The sequence below is a fragment of the Drosophila erecta genome, unplaced genomic scaffold (assembly GCF_003286155.1).
Source record: "Drosophila erecta strain 14021-0224.00,06,07 unplaced genomic scaffold, DereRS2 tig00000021-arrow-pilon, whole genome shotgun sequence".
In the NCBI taxonomy this organism is placed as follows: domain Eukaryota; kingdom Metazoa; phylum Arthropoda; class Insecta; order Diptera; family Drosophilidae; genus Drosophila; species Drosophila erecta.
In genome coordinates this window covers 16,382,712-16,400,308 of record NW_020825198.1, presented here as the reverse complement: position 1 = coordinate 16,400,308, position 17,597 = coordinate 16,382,712, and the positions used below count along the sequence as shown (strand labels likewise).

At 42.8% G+C, this 17,597-nt stretch overlaps 4 protein-coding genes across 7 annotated transcripts; 2 read left to right on the top strand and 2 right to left on the bottom strand.

The window, feature by feature from the left end:
- Positions 1 to 440: 440 nt before the first annotated feature.
- Positions 441 to 12,881, bottom strand: LOC6546282 (adenosine deaminase 2-A). Of its 2 annotated transcripts, XM_026977258.1 has the most exons (5): positions 12,765 to 12,881; positions 12,177 to 12,304; positions 2,027 to 2,970; positions 1,716 to 1,898; positions 441 to 1,660 (listed from the first exon to the last, which is right to left on the bottom strand). In XM_026977258.1, exons 3-5 carry the CDS (start codon positions 2,876 to 2,878, stop codon positions 1,028 to 1,030), a joined length of 1,668 nt encoding a protein of 555 aa, XP_026833059.1. In that variant the 5' UTR covers positions 2,879 to 2,970; positions 12,177 to 12,304; positions 12,765 to 12,881; the 3' UTR covers positions 441 to 1,027. The 2 variants fall into 2 exon arrangements, with proteins under 2 accessions (XP_026833059.1, XP_001972906.1); XM_001972870.3 differs by lacking the exon at positions 12,177 to 12,304.
- On the bottom strand, positions 3,450 to 5,590 carry LOC6546281 (adenosine deaminase 2). Its single transcript, XM_001972869.3, has 3 exons — positions 4,547 to 5,590; positions 4,181 to 4,363; positions 3,450 to 4,121 (listed from the first exon to the last, which is right to left on the bottom strand). The coding sequence occupies exons 1-3, from the start codon at positions 5,441 to 5,443 to the stop codon at positions 3,516 to 3,518; spliced, it is 1,686 nt and encodes a 561-aa protein (XP_001972905.1). The 5' UTR covers positions 5,444 to 5,590; the 3' UTR covers positions 3,450 to 3,515.
- Positions 6,563 to 8,073, top strand: LOC6546280. Its single transcript, XM_001972868.3, is given in 2 exon segments — positions 6,563 to 7,936; positions 7,939 to 8,073. Coding segments are annotated over 2 exon segments (1,335 nt in total). The 5' UTR covers positions 6,563 to 6,703; the 3' UTR covers positions 8,041 to 8,073.
- Positions 8,599 to 11,273, top strand: LOC6546279. 3 transcript variants are annotated; one of them, XM_026977256.1, is made up of 12 exons: positions 8,599 to 8,802; positions 8,857 to 8,889; positions 8,944 to 9,159; positions 9,212 to 9,244; positions 9,304 to 9,558; positions 9,618 to 9,731; positions 9,790 to 9,849; positions 9,959 to 10,054; positions 10,168 to 10,398; positions 10,451 to 10,523; positions 10,588 to 11,018; positions 11,120 to 11,273. In XM_026977256.1, exons 1-12 carry the CDS (start codon positions 8,713 to 8,715, stop codon positions 11,222 to 11,224), a joined length of 1,737 nt encoding a protein of 578 aa, XP_026833057.1. In that variant the 5' UTR covers positions 8,599 to 8,712; the 3' UTR covers positions 11,225 to 11,273. The 3 variants fall into 3 exon arrangements, with proteins under 3 accessions (XP_026833057.1, XP_026833056.1, XP_026833055.1); XM_026977255.1 differs by having other exon boundaries at positions 9,787 to 9,849; positions 10,171 to 10,398; XM_026977254.1 differs by having other exon boundaries at positions 9,787 to 9,849.
- Positions 12,882 to 17,597: the final 4,716 nt, after the last annotated feature.

Genomic DNA, 17,597 nt, shown 5'->3' with positions numbered 1-17,597 from the left:
ACGGACTCCAGTCAAATCAAAATCGAACCCAGTGCCAGCAGCCGCAGCACTAAACAGTGGCACGTAAAATTGAAACATTTGCAGGATTCGGATGGCTCGATCCGCGGCTCAAAGGAGGCCGAGTGATGAGTGGTTATGTGCGGACGTGGCGCTGGAGGAGGCTGTGGACGTGGAAGTGGACGCCACATAGCGCATATTCATTAAAATTCGCATCCACTCTTCTGCAACCGACGGCAATGAGAGATTTATGCGGGCTTGGTCTTGAGTGCAATCCCGGAATGGAGATGTCATCGTGACTGCAAGCTGCGGATACTGGGTGGGTTGCATGCAAGATTGGTATCCACGGAAATTAATTATCCAGTGATTAATACTGTCTTGTGCTTAATTGGTATTTGTTACCTCGTGGAAACCTAGCAATCCCAATCCAAGTCGCTAAAATCTTACATATACTGCAGGTTTTTACTTCGTACAGACACAAGCTTATTGCATTGTGCAAATTGGCATTTGATGGAAGCAACTTTCCTCCAAGAATCTTAGCTTTGGAGCCCCTCACGTTGCCATCTCCGAGTGACTCCAAACCGCATGGCTGGCTAACTCATTACGATTACGTTCAGGCTTCTTTGAGCTTGAACATAAATTGCATGCACTCTTGTTTCGGCTACGACTAAAACGGCTCCTTTATTGCTTTTGGATTCCTTCGGCCGCAGGAGAGGATTTCAGCCTGCAAGCGATTCGGGGGCGTGGCACAGAATCCCATGGGCGGAAAGGAAAGTATTAGTCTAGGTCTAACTAAAGACTAGTCCATAACAATTAGCTTACAACGATGGTTAGATATCGAGGATGAGGGCATGGATATGGCTGTGAGTGGATGCGGATGAGGATGCGGTGCCTGGGACCCGCTGCAGCCGGTGGTCGGGTTGGAGTGGAGTGCTGGAGCAGCGGGCGGAGGGGTGTATTCCGACTAGCGCCAAAGGTTAGAGGTCATCAGGGAGAACGTAACCAGCAACGCTGCCACCACCCGTGCTAGTCAATCGATCCGCTGACCGGGTGCTCCCCGGCTGGGAGCTCCCCCCGTTTCGTTGATATCGGCGATGAACTGGTCCCACTTCAGCTGCCACTTCTCCAGCGCCTCGAACTGGGCGTCTCCCGTCAGCGAACTGTATTGGATGGAGTTCAGGGCCAACTTCTTCAGCAGACGCAGGTCAGAGTGCTGCGAGGCGATTCCCAAGAAGGCGATATAGAAGTCGTGCGAGAGGGGAGTGGCCTTCCAGAAGGAGGGATCATCGGAGGATATGACCACCGGATAGCCATCGGCAAAGAAGTGCGAGCACGGATGGTTGCGGAAGTCAGAGACCAGCTGGAGCACCTGATTCGAAATCGGGTTGACCTCAATGGCCACATTCAGTTTTTTCAGCATGTCCAGCACCACGGGATGTTTGACCAGTCCAAATCCATGACCAATACGCTTGGTGCCCAGCAGTATAGCATCGATCAGGTTCTCATCCACGGTGGAACCGAACCAGTTGGTCTCTCCGGCGTGGAAGTAGAAATCAATGTCCTCGGGGATAGACAATAGTTCGTCCGCAAAGTCCCTGAGAGGACGTCCCTGCTCCTCCTGGCCCACCAAATCGAAGCCAGCTACAAATTCGGGGTATTGTCCCTATCGATGGAATCAAATGTTAGGACCACACCTCTAAGCCTTGAATAAATCTCACCTTGATTTGTTTTAGGGTTTCGATGTAGCCAGTTACGCCCTCTGCATTCGTATTGCGTATGGGAGCGTAGATCATCCGGGAACCAATAAAATCTGGATGAGACGCCTTGAACTTCTCCAAGGTTGACACGTAGATGCGCACAGTGTCCAACGGAGTGTACTCAATTCCATCCATGTCATATAGCTGCGGAAAAAGCAATAGTACTGTACAACTTGCAATAACGTTTGGTTTGACCACAATTTCATAAAAGTGCTAACCCAGTGGTGTACAGCTTGTATAGCCCCCATAAATATGGTCTATGATCTGCTTACCGTGGGCACAACTGATCGGAATTCCAAGTATAGGACACCATCTTCGTAGAACTCCTCCAGAGCCTTGTAGTAGTAGTCCGCCCAGACGGGCGCGTACATCACCAGGCCGTCGAGCAGATTGAAAATGGACATGAAGGAGGACCAGGCGGCGTTGTTGTCTTCGAACTTCTTGGTGGGATACAGGGTAAGTTTCTCGGCCAGATAGTCGTCGACCTTGTCGGCGCCGTACTTGGCTCGCACATCGGAGAGCAGACTCCAATCGCAATCAGTCAGGGCCTGTGGCTTCTGCCTGGAAAACCTTAGGGCGGAGGCGCTGAGATCTCCATCCTGCTGGCAGGACCAGAGATTCTCGTAGTAGGTCAGGTTGATGATGGCCGCTGTGCTGCAGAGCGCCGTATCGTGGGCATGGAGCACTGCGCCCTTGGGCATTTTCTTCAGCAGCTGGAAGAGATCGGTGTTCCGGATGCCGTCCAAGACATCAAATATGTGCTGGGAGGGCTTGAAAAGGTGAGGCGTAAGCAGGCCTTCGTCGAACTCCTTTAACTTGGCCTTCATAATGGTCTCGTTGGCCTTTAGCTCCCTGCTGCTCAGCTCCAGGTCGTAGCCCAATGAGCGCGATTCCTCGTACCGGTAGAAGGCGCTCCTCAACGTCTTGTAGGTATCCGGCGTGGGACGACCTGGACCCAGCAGGGCTTCCACGTGGGGCGTGTTGCCGTAAATTGTTAGCAGGTTTCTATCAACCAGGTTCTTCGGCCGAGTGCGTGATTCCACCGGACCCGGCACCAAGCTAAGACAGACACACAGGCCCAAAGCGAACCAGGTGATAAGATTAGGGCGGATGACTGGCCACATGATGAGCGGTAATTTCCGTTAGGGTCCGATCGCGACTAGGTCCACTTGGCGACTGACGTCCGCGGCGATTGAGGAGCTCCGATTTTGGTTACCTGGAACGATTGGCGGTTTGGCATTATCTTTGATTTAACACGCGTTCGAATGGATCTCGAGGCGATAATTGCGCGTGTGGGTTGGCAACCTGCCCTCCAGATAATCGCCCACAATCGCCCAATCTGGCATCTTGATTTACGAGTAGCCGGAGATTAGATTACTTAACCCTGCCCATGGCTATATCCCTGACATTCGAGTGCCGTGCTGTTGGTCATTTTATGGGGCGCTCTCGATAAACCGGAAAGCGATGCCCTCGAGGGCACAATAATACTTAAGACAGAAGAAAAGTTCATTTGTACTCTAGAATTGGTACACATATAAGCCTTCTTATCATAGCTAAATAGGCATTCTAAGCGAATATAAAACTTAAATGGCGCCTAAGTAGACCCAGAATTAGAGAGGTTTCTCTTTTAAGTATTAAATCAGGTTAAAAGAACTCTTTCATTTCAGCAAAAAAATTAATAAGTGGTTTTAACAATCACCTTTTCTTCACCTATGCATTCTTTAATACAATTTTTGCTATCGATTCGACAATTATTACTCATTAGTAGCCACTGCTATTGACAAAGTTTCTGAGCCATCGGTTCCAGCTGCATTGCCACTTGGATACGGCCACATTCCTCTCCTTTTCGCCGAGGGAGCTAAACAGAAAAGAATTTAGGGCAAGCTGCTTGATGAGGCGCAAATTGCCCCACCCACTGACCACGCCCACGAATGCCACGTAGAAGTCGTCGGTCAGAGGGGCGGAGTTCCAGAAACACGGATAATCCGACCCAATTACAATTGGAAAACCGGCGGCAATCAGATACGCCGCCGGATGTTGACGAAAGTCGTTAAAGTATTGCAGATAATGGTTGGACAGCGGACAGATCTCCACGGCTATACTCAGCCTTTTCATGGCCTTCATAATCTCCGGATGAAAGGGTAGGTTCACGGCATTCCCGATTCGCTTACTGGCCAACAACAATGCCTCTAAAAGATTCGCATCCGGGCGGAAACTATCCGGACATCGGGACTCCCCCGCATGGAAATAAAAGTCAATATTCTTGCCGATCCTCAGCAGTTGAGTAACATTTTCCAAGGGCGGTAAATTGCACTCGTCACCAAAGGTGTTTAGATCAAAGCCGGCTAGGAAATTCGGATAATGCAACTATGAAGGAGGAAGGATAAATATGGATTCAATGGGCTAGAGACAAAATCCGCGACTACCTTGAGCAGACGTGCATTTTCCAAATACTCATCCATGCGAGTGTCATTTAAGTCCCTAGAAGGGGCGTAGATCAGTTTAATTCCTATAAAATCTTTGAAGCTCTCCTTGAAAATATCCGATACTGTAACTAATGCCTTCGCCGTTTCCAAAATAGTGGAGTTATTGCCATCCAGATCGTACATCTAGACAAAGTCAGGGGTAAAGGGCGATATTTAAATTGGACTGATTGTCAGGGGGCTCTCTGTAACGTGTATCTACATTTTAGGCTCTATTAACTGCAAACATTAACTTATTGCTTTTCAAGAAGTATCTAATATCAGGCAGTAAGGCATCGTTAGCTATCCCCAACCCAAATTCCCACTCACGATTGGCAGCGAAGAACGTAGCTCCACATACTGCACCCCGTCGGCGTAGAAATCGCTCAACATGCTGAATATAAATTCACTCCAGATGGGACGGAAGGTGATCAGTCCATGGATGATGCGTTGGTGGCGTCTTAGGTGCCGGGCCAACTCAGAGGAACTCTTATACCCCTCTGGCCGGACAGTGAGCAGTTTCCTCAACCTGTTCTCGAATTCGGACCTAGACTCGAACTGGAAGAAGTTGCTCATCAGCATCCAGTTGCACTGGTAGTCCTCAGCAGGCGGGATGTGCGGAAAGTATCTGGAGAATCGGAAGTCCTCGAAGCCCTGTTCCGGGTTCACGCAGACCCACAGGTTGTCGTGGTATGTCAAATCGATTAGGATGTCCGTTCTCAGCATTCCCGAATCGTGGACGTGAAGGAGTCCGCCTTTGGGCATGCTCTTAAGTGCCGCATAGAGATTCGTGTCGATGATGTTGCGATGTTTGAGAAACGGCGGTGGCTGAGAGTGATAGTTCTTCCAGAGATTAAAAGCCTCCTCGTCCACCTGCCTGATGGCCATGAGCCGATCATTGGCCTCCTCCTCCAGCGGACTCAAGGCCAGCCCGCTGCCAAGTCTTTGCCGGCGTTCCCTGTCCACGTAAATCTGCCTCAGGCGGGCGTGCCGCTCCTCGGCCGTGCGATTGCCAATGTCTTCTCCAAGGGGAGCCGTATAAATTAGCACCACCACCATCAAACAGAGCATCACAGCTATGCCCACGTGGAAGCAGACGCCACCATATTTACTGGTCGCCATTTGCCGGCGATTCTCCTCCTCGTCGAGTTCCATGCGGATCATTCGCATTGCAGGCTGCGGAGTGCCCCTCATCGCCTGGACATCCTGAAGCTCCACATCCCCCATTGTCCGGTTTCACAAACTCCAATAATTTTGAGATTCAAACCAATGTTTCGTTTAATTTTGTGCCCGAAAATGCCTAATTTGCTTCTCAAAACATTTTTTACCTGACTTATTAATCAAGCTTTTACAAAATTATACATGATTACTACATTCCACTTAGTAACGAATCGCAGCGGATTTCTCAAATTTTCTTTAACAGTCATGTCGGACGATTTAACGACATATTCTCTTTAAGATAGTGAAGCTATTTAAATTGAATGGTAACTTACTACAAATTAGAAATGAATTAGTATTCATCGAAATATGGAAAGATATTGCTGTGACTTATTTTTCAAGCTGCGTAGAAACAAATCTATTTAACCTATTAACGATATGTTATAGGCGTTATATAAGGAATCGACTTAAGAGGCGTTCAATGATTGCCGTATCAGTTGTCAGTAATAACAGTTCTTTGTTTACGACTGTACCATTATCGAATTTTAAAGCAATCGTGATTTGTTTCAATCCAGTTCTGTTATTCAGAGCCACTTGAAATTTGAACTCCCCACATCCAAGAAAAGTCTATGTGTATCATATCGCATTGGCCTTGGCCACATATGTAGCTCAAGTGTGAGGGGGATTTATAAAAATAGACCAATTTACTTTTTTCTCGCTGAAGAGGTCTTTCCATCTCACGTTCTTCGCCTTCCAGCGATAATACACAATCTGAGAGAGAGTATCGCCTTAAAAACTCTCTTCGCCAGTGGAAAGTTTGTCAGGGGTTGTATGTTACTTATCGACCACCACCAGGAGCGTGGTGAAAAAGGGGGTGGTGTTTACAGTTGTGCAGTGGCCACAGTGTGCTTAATGATATTTGTTATTTACTAACCTAATTTCCTGTAGCTGAAAGAATAACATTAGGTAGCTTGTCAGTTAAACTTACACTGGACCATAATACAAAAATGTACAATACAAAGTACGATTTCGTTTACTAATTTATTTATTTACTAATTAATATTTTTAATTTGAGAACTGAGAAAAGGGCATACTCTTGGTGGTGGTTGGTGGTATACTCTTTCGCTGGTGGTATGCCACTTTCGGTCACCCCTTGCCCCACTGTGCCACGAGATCTATACAATTGGGGACACATGCGCTGGTTGCACGCACTGCCAGCTGCGATTGCATGCCACCGTGATTCATACGCAACGGGGGTTCAGACAGAGGACGTACATATATGTATAGCTCAGTTGAGCAGACCTTCTCAGCCGCAGCAGATCGAGTAGGATGCGGTTCAAGACGAGTATAACCATAGGCCATGGAGAGGCAACCAGGAATCGGCGGCTAATGGAGCTGGACGACGACTGTCTGCTGATGATTTGCGAACATCTAGCGCTGGGAGACCAGCTGAGACTGATGGATGTGCAGGAGGAGCGATTTTCCAGCTTGATACTCCACTTGTGGTCCATTAGATACGCCAAGCAGTTTGACTTTCGCCGGGAGCAGCAATTAAACCTGCTAAAGCCCGACGAGCAGGCTCAAATATTGGATCACTTAGGCCGGCGAACAAAGGCCTTAATTAACCTGACAGGAACCGACGAAGGATGCCGGAAGTGGCTCAAACGGATGCGGCAAAGCCTCACCCATTTGCAGAGACTCAGTTTCACGAAAAGTAATGCATTGGTAATACAGAAGCTCCCCCATCTGTGCCCCAATTTGGTGGACCTTAAGCTTGGCGAAATTGAGGGTTCAACACCCCTCGATATGGACTTCATGTTTCAGAACCTTGAACACTTACGGGCATTTGAGATGCGCTGCAGTTGGAACTGCAGCCAACGGAGGTACCAGTATCCCAGAAAACTGGAGACCCTAAAACTACCGGCTTGTATGGTTAACGCCTGTGCTTCTGAGATCTTTCAATTGCCCCGACTCCGTCGATTGACAGCTTTTCTGTGTCAAAATTTGGGCCACAGCCACCTGGACCTGGACGATGATGGCAAGGCGAATTGCAGTGGCACAGGAACTTTGTCCGCGTGCCTGCAGCAAATTCGGGGTCGCAATTGTCGAATTGTGGGTCTCCGTTTGCAGTGCCGACTGGATGACTGCATGCCAGTCGTCGACGTGGAGGAGGTATTCCGGCTGCAATCCTTTGCCTGGCACTCGCAGCTGACGGTGCACTATGATGTGGCGGATGGGAGCGTCAGGTGGATGCCACAGCGACCGCAGGCCGTGAGCTCTCTTCCCCGCTTCTTAGCCACCCAGGCGGCCAGTTTGCGGGAATTGGATTTCACGCGTAACGCACATGCCACGCCCACATTCCTCGCACAACTGGACGCCCACTTGAAGGGGGCCGGCGGATGTCCTTCCATCCAACTGACAAATACGGATGCGGATGTAAAAGCGGATAGGGGTGCGGAAGCGTATGCGGATGCGGATACGGCTGAGACAAACGATTTGGCGTTTGTAGAGCTGAAATTGCTGCATTTGCCTAATGAACAAACGGAAGCGGGCACCGTAGAGATGACAACGATGAGGGATTGGGCCAAAAGGATAATGGATTGCTGATCCAGGGGGCGAATAACAGCAAATTAGGTGAATCTCGTGTGCTGCCCCTGAGAATTTAAGGTCCACATGGCGCTCACTGTGTTATTCCCTTAAGAAATATTTAATAATTTAGGTCAAAGTCTGACATTTTAAAATGCATTTTGTTGATATTTATTTAGGTTACTTAGTACAAAGGTAGTTGACAAACTACGAAAAGCAAAATAGTTGAGTCTGAAAACTATTCAAATTATACTCAAGCATCACCCTTCCTTATCGAAAGTTTTCAATAAATTAAGAAGAACGTTTGTAACACTGCATATCATGTAAATTCCGGTTTAAAAAGGTTATTGCAAGACTATTTTGCAGCAGTTTTGGAAACCAATTAAGTTATTCTAAACATACCTACACTGACACAAAAAATAAAGGTTTTCAGTTATACTAAAGACTTCTTTTCGGTCATCCCATTGTTTTAAAATCATCAAAACTGTACTCCGATTGGTTAGACTGTGTGTAAGTATTTGACTCTTCAGCTGATAATAAACATATGTTTCTGGAACCCAATGGACACTATTAGCAATTCTGTTCTGCTGCCCGATGAGCTGTATTTGGCATTCAAGCGGTTTTTGGGATACCAGAAGGATCTGACCGAAGACAGATCCACCCGAAATCCCGGCGAGAGGCTCTCTCCAAGGATTTATCCCATTAGCGACGACGACAGCTTTGATCCTTGTCCCACCGTCTGTCGGTTTTCAATGCCACGCAACTCTGCTGAACTTCAAGACCCTCTATATCGACATACTCCCGATGGCAGCAGACAGAATCAGCCAATGACACAGGAAGTGGTAATAATGCATACTGAGAACATATATTTTGTAAATTACAATGTTAAATTGTAGCTCCCGAATTGTAGTAACAAGGACGATGACTATGTAAGTATGATCCCATAACTACAAACACTTGTTATGCGAATCTTTGAATTTTAGCAATGTTGCAACTTGCCGGAGTGCCCGAATAATAGTCCTCCTCTTCAGGTCACCAACGATAAGACTTCGCTACAGATTCCACTAAATTCGTTGCTTCACTTTCAATCCCTAGTCAACCCATCTCAGCATTCCCGACGTAATGTCCAACGATCCCAAAGCGTGCCCAGGCAAAATTATAGAATTGATAAATCTAGTCATCATAATACTACCCACGAGGTAAGTGAATAAACTAAAAGGCGTAAGCCATTGTGATAAGAGAACATTTCAGCCCTCGACAAAAAGGATCAAGCCGCCTACACCGGTATGTTTAAAAGTATATACATTAATGATAAATAGTTAATAAAGTACTCACACCGAAAGTGTGAGTTAAGTGTACCGAGCGGAAACCGATGTCCCGCCGATCAAATTTATAACCGTGATATGGATACCAGCTGCAGGAATAACACCTCATGCGGTTGGAACGAATGCTCAGATGTGGGCATGAACTATGGAGAGTTTCAGAGACGTCAATTGCTGTTGCAAAAGATTCAACAGCAGCAATATCAGCAAAAGCAGGCTAGACAGCAGAATCAGTCGAATATTTCTTGGTTGGAAGATGACGATCCAATTGCATTTGTAAGTAAATGTATCCGAAATCGCTAAAGCCTATGCCAATTTTAAAAAATATAAAACAGGAACCTGACCTCAATAGCACGCGTATTAATCGAGATGATCATCAGCAATCCCAGCAATCCCGTTTTCAACCAAAACCAAATTGTCAGATGTGCAATTCTCGCCAGCATCAAAGTGTATGTAACCACTGCATGTATTTACTAAGTTTAAATATTTTTGTATACTTCGAAGAAGGTGACACGATCGATCCTTGAGTGCGATGAACCACCAGAAATGGTACGACATCAAACGCAGGTAATCTATAATAGCCCTATATTACAACAAAAGGGACTTCCAATGCTTGTAAGCTGTATTGCCTAATGTAGCAAATTATTTAAAATTTTCACCTTCTCTCAAAATTCAGTACGAAACCGATGTTAATGAAACTAGTTATCTTCAGCCACCAGAGACTCTGCGAAACGCTAGAAGTTGTCCACAGAGGAATCCGAATCTGAGAAACGTAAGTTGAATTAAATATTTCCAGCAGTTGCGAATATGAATATGTTATTTAAAATGCACGAAACATAAACTCGCAACCTTTTTACTTTAATGTACATCATATCATATTTTAAGCAGTCAGATATTTACCGAGACGCCTGTATGAATCAGACACCGAGTTGTCAGCAATCCATGAGTAAAAATCTGAAATCTAGCTTGGATCCACCCAAAAGTCAATATGGTTGCTGTAGTCATGGCAGAAGTATGGAAGATAGTCACAACTTTAGCCGTTGTGGTACTTCTGCCTCCAAAAATCAAACCTCTTTGGAAAAGTCTCAAATGTTGTCAGGGAGGTCGGGCTTGAATGTGAGTTTATTATTCGCTTGGCAGCCATGTGAAATAATCCTTGCTTTGATAGCAAACTTCATTGGAAAAAACTAAGCGAAACAATTCATTGGGAGGACGTCCGATGCGAATGGCCATTGAAACACGTAGGTTTTCCATAATACGACCCAAAAAAATAATAATAATATCGCCGATTAAAATTGATAAAAGCTGAGGATCGATTGGTTGAGCGCATTCAGAAAGAGTTTCACGAGACCTTGGTGAAGGATCGCTTTTGTCCTGGCATCATACAAGCCAGTCTCGATGGAACAGAGGATTTCAACGAGTACTCCAGGGAGATTGCTTTTGCAGGACCCGTTCCGGAGGAACCATATCCGGTGGATCCCATCACCATGATAGAGGCCATCAAGTTGCGAATCGACCACGATCGCGAAGAGATACGCAAAAAAAAGGATCTGAATGAGGAGCGTAGTAGGGATTTGAGGAATGAATCAAAGGCGGGAAGGTCGAGGCGTCCACGGCCAACAATCATCGAGGATATTGATATTTATTTTAATCCGAAAGCCAAGTCGGAAGTCAATGGGGGTGTGGCTGCCTTTCTGAAGGCCGAGACTGAGTATCACAAGACAAGTGTGGGAAAAGTAAGTATTACAAATATCAGATATTTCCCTTTATAAGGTACATATACTTATTTCCATTCATTAGTCAATTGCAGCGCGTAATCAATGTTTTCTATTTACAGGATTCCGCCTTTGATGCCCATATCAATCGCTTTGAAAGTAATCTCTTTGATGAAAAAATTAAAGTCCATTCCTATACGGCCACAACAACGCCCACTTATCGGTAAATTTAAATGGATTCTCAATCGGAAAAATCTATTTATGCGGCCTACTGGAGTTCATTTTTTACGAGACACATTTTTTTAATGAATGTAGTGTGTTTTGTATAAAACAAGCTTATTTATTAATTTTTGCAACTGAACCATTCTAAATGGCAACAGAAGTCAACATAATAAAATTTTGAAAAAGTCCCTAAGTAATCTATAAATTTATTGGTCAGGACAAGGAAGTGAATATTATAAAACAATTCACTTCCATTCGGTTCAAACTACTTCAGATGGGTCTAATACTTCTGACCGATAAGGGAAAATTGTTAAGCAATTAATCAGACTTATGAATGACTTGGAAATGAGCAATACATGCACGTATTATCTTTATGGAATGGTCCGACCTCTTGAGCTATTCGTCAGATCCTACATAAATATCTTAAATTTTAGCTATTTATGGATCAACTGCAATGTTATGAATTACGTAATTTGCACTAAAATTTTTCAAACAAATTATGCACTCAGACCAGTGCACTGAAGAAGATTTAAAACAGTAATAAATAATGCTCATTAGCGGTAAACATTTTGCCAACAGCAACGGGGGGCTTAGCTGAAAAACAAACCTTACCGGAAAAGAATAAACAGATTTATTTATTACTACGTAAACTGCGAATAAGCTAAAAGTATTAAACAAACGAAAATTGCCAAAAACCAATTTCGTTCATTAATGCGATTGTAAGTGTAAGCATAGTTCAAGTAATTTGAATTATTAATTTGAGAATAATAAATATAAATGATTACTGTTATTATACCCGTTACGCGTTCATTTAAATTTTTCCCCAATTTCTACCGATATTCCAGAAAATGTTGAAATTTCTCGTTCGCACTTCTCCACTATACTCGACTATAGCATACTGGTTTTTATTTATAACGATTTAGACCATAACAAGCTTAATCATATATGTATATATACCTCAGTATAGTACCACCAAAAGCGAAATGTCTTTGGGTTCCTTGAGCAGAATATTATGAGTAGACTTTTATCACATGTGATAACACGCTCTTTACACACAGTTTCTTAAGAGACTCAACGGAAGAGAACTAGATATTGAAAATACAAGAAAGCCGAGATAAAAATAAAAAATCAGCTGTTGGTTCTCACACACTCTTTTTGTAAATTCTATGTAGTTTGCATTCGGCAGTCTGATTTTACAACAATAAGCAAACATAACAAAGAAAATGAAATAAAACAAACAAAATGTTAAATGGCCACTCGTTTGCAGTATTTGTCGCTATCAAATGGCTTAACATGGTGAATATTCATTGATTAATTTCGATGAGTTGGCATAAACGAATCAATTATGCACGTTTTTTATGCCCTTTATCTTGGTTATTGTTTGTATAAAGCAACATTTAATGCGCGTAATCAATTGGTTTTCAGCTGCGCTTAACCAGCGTTCTTTAACAATCCTAATATCTTGGCTCTATATTATTATATTTTAATTTAATTTAATTAAATTTAATTTAATTTCAACATGTACTGAATGAAACGAAACTTTACCACGAACGGAGAAGGAGGCACACAACGTGATTGAAAATTTCAGATTTCTAGCACTTCCTCGCCGCGTTCTTCACGCCAAGAGCGCGTCCCAACGACTGATCTCAACGATCCCGAACTCGAACCGGAGAACCTCCCCCGATGTTCTTTATAACATATAGCGACGGAGCGCCGACGGGCATATCGATATGCTCACCAGATAGGTACCGTTTCCAGGACGGTCACTTCTCGCTCCGGTTCTCTTTTTCGTGACCAAGACGGTAACTTCTCTTTTTCGAAACCAAGAACCCAACGAGGGTTGCTTTTAGTGTTCCGCACATGGTCATATTCATGGTCATGGTCATTTAATTATGTTTCTTTTAATAAATTGTCAGCCAATTATTTGAAAAATGGCCCCATCCACATTATAATAATACTGAGAATACTAAGAATCGCCGGCATTAATAAAAGACAAATTTATTTATACCAGAAGGATCTGAACGAAGCCAGATCCAGCCGAAATTCCTGCGTAAGGCTTTCTCGAAGGATCTATCAGACGGCGACGACAACTAACTGCATGAATAACATTTCATAAATTCGTATGATAGTATAATCTCAAGTTGGGATGAACTTTCTTATGTCATCAAGCTCAGCATCCAGCTCAGCTCAGTATATCTTTATCCAGATATGTTAAATTCCTTAAGTGACTCATTACAAATAATTACAATAATATTTACAAATAATTTGTTTTCTGAATAGATGCAAACTTGCCATATTCTTAAGCTATATACGTTTCTACATTGCTCTTGGTAAATATACTTTAAACAAATGTTGCTCTCAGTTTTTTCAAATTCCATTCAAAAATATCAATTACTCAATCAGACAATTCTTGCAAATGGCAATGTACTTATATATTCAACTTTTTTGTTCTGTAAACAAAACGCATTTGTTTGAGAAATGAGAAAAATATTTAAAAAGTTTGGACCACCCATCTTGCGGCAATACTCACAAAAAATTATAGCTGGCGAAGAACACAAATCTGTGCATGTAGATTTCTATAAAATTTTAGTGATACTTTGTCATGAAGAAGTATGAAATTTATTGATCTGAATTTTCAGAAGTGCAAACAAAAACAGCTTTAAAATTTTAGTTCCACAAAAACTTTTATGGCACAGTGCTTAGAAAAGAAGTATGGAAATTATTGATTTGAATTCCCAGAATTGCAAACAAAAACAGCTTTAAAATCGACATTAACATTAATGGTACGGTTTTCCAAATGTAATACAACTAGAGTACAAATATTCAAATATTTGTGAGTAATGTTTTTGCTACCACGTGCATTCATGAATCCCTTTAAATTGCAGTGCAGACTGTTAATGTGTTTATAATAAAATTGCTGTGATTTGCCTTAGGTTTAAATTAATGGTCTCGCAACGAATGTATTGCACATTGCCCAGATAGTAAAGATATATTTTTGGCTCTGCTACTTTCGGTCATGGATGTGCAAATGTATAAATGTGTATTTGGGAAGCAAATAAAATTCCAGAAGGATCACAAAACTAAGAATAGGACATAGGAGAGGTAGACACGAGCACAAGCATCCGGAGATGGAGAGTCATAAATAAATTCATAACTGCATTCCATGCAAATTTCACAGGGCAATTGCTTTGGGCCAGTATTTGTGAGGAAAGCTGATTCAGATCATGAGCACTATCTGAGCTAATGTAGGAATGCCTTTACGGTTATGGCCGGGTGTGTTTGTGGGGCATGGATTATAGGGGCTTAAATGAATTTATGGCATGTGCTAATCTGGAGGGCTTAGAAACGCCCTTCCGCAGTGCCTATAATAATATAATTAAAGCTATTACCTGCACTCTGTGACCAATTATTTTTGAAGAACTTAAAATCGAGTGAAGGGTAGTCGTCAGTACTGACTGCACTTCAATCAGCAAGTTTTTTATTCCGATTGATTAATTGTTCCGTTTGAAAATTTCTTTATATTTATTGGTTACGTGTTTTGTGAAATCATCGACCTAGTACCTAGTACTGGGTCGGTTGTGAAGTACTGAAATCGTAAGCAACAATAAACAATTTAGTGATTGTTGTGCAAAACGTACAATTAAATGGCGGAAGCAAGAAGAAGTAAGAAAGCTCATATAAACATCAACAAGTATAAAATCATCATCCGAGTTCATTGATATTAGTAATATGCTAATTTGGAGAATGGAAAATTCTATTTCTTAAATAGCAATACATTCGGCTTCAAATGCATTGTACAATTTTTAAATATAACGTACTTTTTACGTTAAACTACATACAAAAACAGCCACTGAGGCTAATATCGGTGATTTTACTCCAAGTGTAACCCAGATAGTATTTGTTTATGCAACCAATTTGTGGCAATCGGGTCTTTGCACAAAGCTGGTACAAAATTCGCTTAGTAACATAAACAAAAGCCCTCCGCTATACAAAATTGTTTAGCAGTATAATTAGTGCACTTTATGGGTGGCAAGTGGAGCTGGGAAAATTGGGATATTTGATGGGAAAGCGATGGGAACTTAGCCAGCCCAGTTGCATTGATGATGGGGTGCATTTTCAGATTGCAACATTTTGCGGTGGTAGATGGTGCACTATTGGGAACGGAATTTAATTCAGTTACACGGAGAGTGCTCCTTAACCTCACTGAAATAGACCTACAATAGGACCATGGGCAGGGGGTCCATGGAAGTTGATTATGCGTTGTTTTGGCACTTAATATGATGAAATATGCAGAGAGCCATTAGCCCAGGATGGAATTGGGAAATGGTGGCGGTAAATAGTGGGAGCACACGATTGCAAAACGCACAGTGGCTGCAGTAAATTATGCAACATGATTCCCCCAACTTGCTTCAATTCCGAAGCAAACATTTCATTGCGAGGAATAATTTCCAAATCAAGGTTTCATTTTTGTTCAACTGCATATTTTTGTGCGCAACTGGGAAATGATTTTGCCAGAAAAGTTTGAACTGGCTTCTCACAGAAAATGTTTTCGTTTTTGCCGCAGGCATAAAAAAACATCGATTTTTTTCCCATACACCCATAAAAATAGGAAATAAAAAGAAGTAATATAAAATCGAATCGATCGGTAGCTTAATAATTAATTAGAATTCTAAATTGGTTTATAAGGGCGCACTGTAAAGCAATTTCGCACATAATCAAAGGCAGGCCAGCAAATTACGAGCTCTGTAGACAGATGTGCGCCCTCTCTTTCGTTGTTTGCTGCTCCATCTCTTTCACTCAACATCAAAGGCAATTAGCATGCAAAACAAGTCGAAGCCATGCATGTACATCTTACGCACACACACACGCCTGACATTTATGTACAAATGTATAAATATTACCCAAATTCAGTAGTACTTATGTTGGCTTAAGTGTGCATGACTGCAGAAGATGCGCGAAATAACAAACAGTTGTTTCTCCTGAAAAGTATACATTTCTTGTCAGTAATTAATGAAAGTTCTTGCATTTAATAAAAATCAGATATACTTTTATTTCTCACTTTTTCTTCGTATTCTGCATACGCGTAGAGCTTAAATGGAAGTTAAAGGCTTATTGCTTTAATTATTTGTAAAGTTAGAGGATATATACGAAGCTCACTGCACTTTTTTTAACACACCACATATTTTTGTGACGCACCTTCTCACATACATCCCGGCTTGCTTGCATATTTGTGAGGTTTGAAACAATACCAACAACACCAGCAACAGAAGCGGTAATAACAGCGGCAAAAACAGCAAATAGTGCCAGCTGCAATAAACCCGCGGCGCTGCCGCCAACGGTACCAAATGTATGCAACATTATGCGGCATGTGCACTAAACAAGTCATGAATTTCAAACAGTTGCCGGAGATGCCGCCCCCAATAGCCCCCAAGCCCCAACCCCACCCCCTCTCCCTCTCCCTTGGCACCCGAAATACGCTCCTTGGTGCATACTTTGCATGAGTAATAAATGCGGAAGGGGGACAAAATGCAACCCCAATTGGCGATGTGCTGCGGTGGGCGGAGTTTTCCTTCATTTTCCGCACTGACTTCTGCCATCGGCGAAAGAGACCGCGAAAATCGCTCGCCGCATGGTTGGCACTTCCGCTTTTCATTTGCCTCATGTTTAATACATCCACGCAGATGCAAATGGCTGCAGGCGTGCAGTGCACTGCCGCAAATGCATCGCCGCAAAATGCCCCTATAAGTATGCTAAGCAAGGCTCCAAATATTCTCCAATGCTGCAAGCTTATCAGACTCGGAAACCCCTAGATTTCAGATTGATTTCAGCTGGATTTCCCTTAAAGTGCCGAGAGGATTAGCTTTAAGCCAACCACTGATGGTGTGCCTCAATTAAGTAATAGTTTCCCTTATAAAAATTGCAGCATAAGAAACATAAAAAGGGCTTAAGCCATCTATGGTTACAATTTTTAAGTAACTTTACATTCAGTTAATACATTCAGTCTACATCGCCAGCCCAAAAAGTCGAATAAATTTGGATTGTTTTGGAGGGAGAAATTTCTTAAATGTTTTTAATCCATTTATCTTACTTTATACACAGTTGGAAAGATTTTGATATTAATTTGTTCAAATATCTGATTCATTTGTATAGCAGTATTTATAAATTTACCTTACACACATGTACTGTGCGATTTTCCTTTCTGTTGCAATGGAACGTCATTGAAACTTCGGTGCTGCCACTAAAAGTGCACCTGATTGTTTCTTGGGGCTCTACCCAAATTTCCATATCAACGGCAAGCTGCAAGAAATGTTAAATATCAGGTGGTAGTAACAAAGTGAACTGAGCAACTCCTAATTGCGCGCTTGCTGCATGCGAAAT

Coding starts and splice junctions, on each gene's coding strand:
- LOC6546282 (XM_026977258.1), bottom strand. CDS start 2,878: ATGTGGCCAGTCATCCGCCCTAATCTTATCACCTGGTTCGCTTTGGGC. Junction 1,899..2,026: donor TCCGATCAGTTGTGCCCACG/GTAAGCAGATCA, acceptor CTTTTTCCGCAG/CTATATGACATGGATGGAAT. Junction 1,661..1,715: donor AAACCCTAAAACAAATCAAG/GTGAGATTTATT, acceptor TTCCATCGATAG/GGACAATACCCCGAATTTGT.
- LOC6546281 (XM_001972869.3), bottom strand. CDS start 5,443: ATGGGGGATGTGGAGCTTCAGGATGTCCAGGCGATGAGGGGCACTCCG. Junction 4,364..4,546: donor TACGTTCTTCGCTGCCAATC/GTGAGTGGGAAT, acceptor GACTTTGTCTAG/ATGTACGATCTGGATGGCAA. Junction 4,122..4,180: donor AAAATGCACGTCTGCTCAAG/GTAGTCGCGGAT, acceptor CCTCCTTCATAG/TTGCATTATCCGAATTTCCT.
- LOC6546279 (XM_026977254.1), top strand. CDS start 8,713: ATGCCACGCAACTCTGCTGAACTTCAAGACCCTCTATATCGACATACT. Junction 10,399..10,450: donor CAGGGAGGTCGGGCTTGAAT/GTGAGTTTATTA, acceptor TTGCTTTGATAG/CAAACTTCATTGGAAAAAAC. Junction 10,524..10,587: donor GCGAATGGCCATTGAAACAC/GTAGGTTTTCCA, acceptor AATTGATAAAAG/CTGAGGATCGATTGGTTGAG.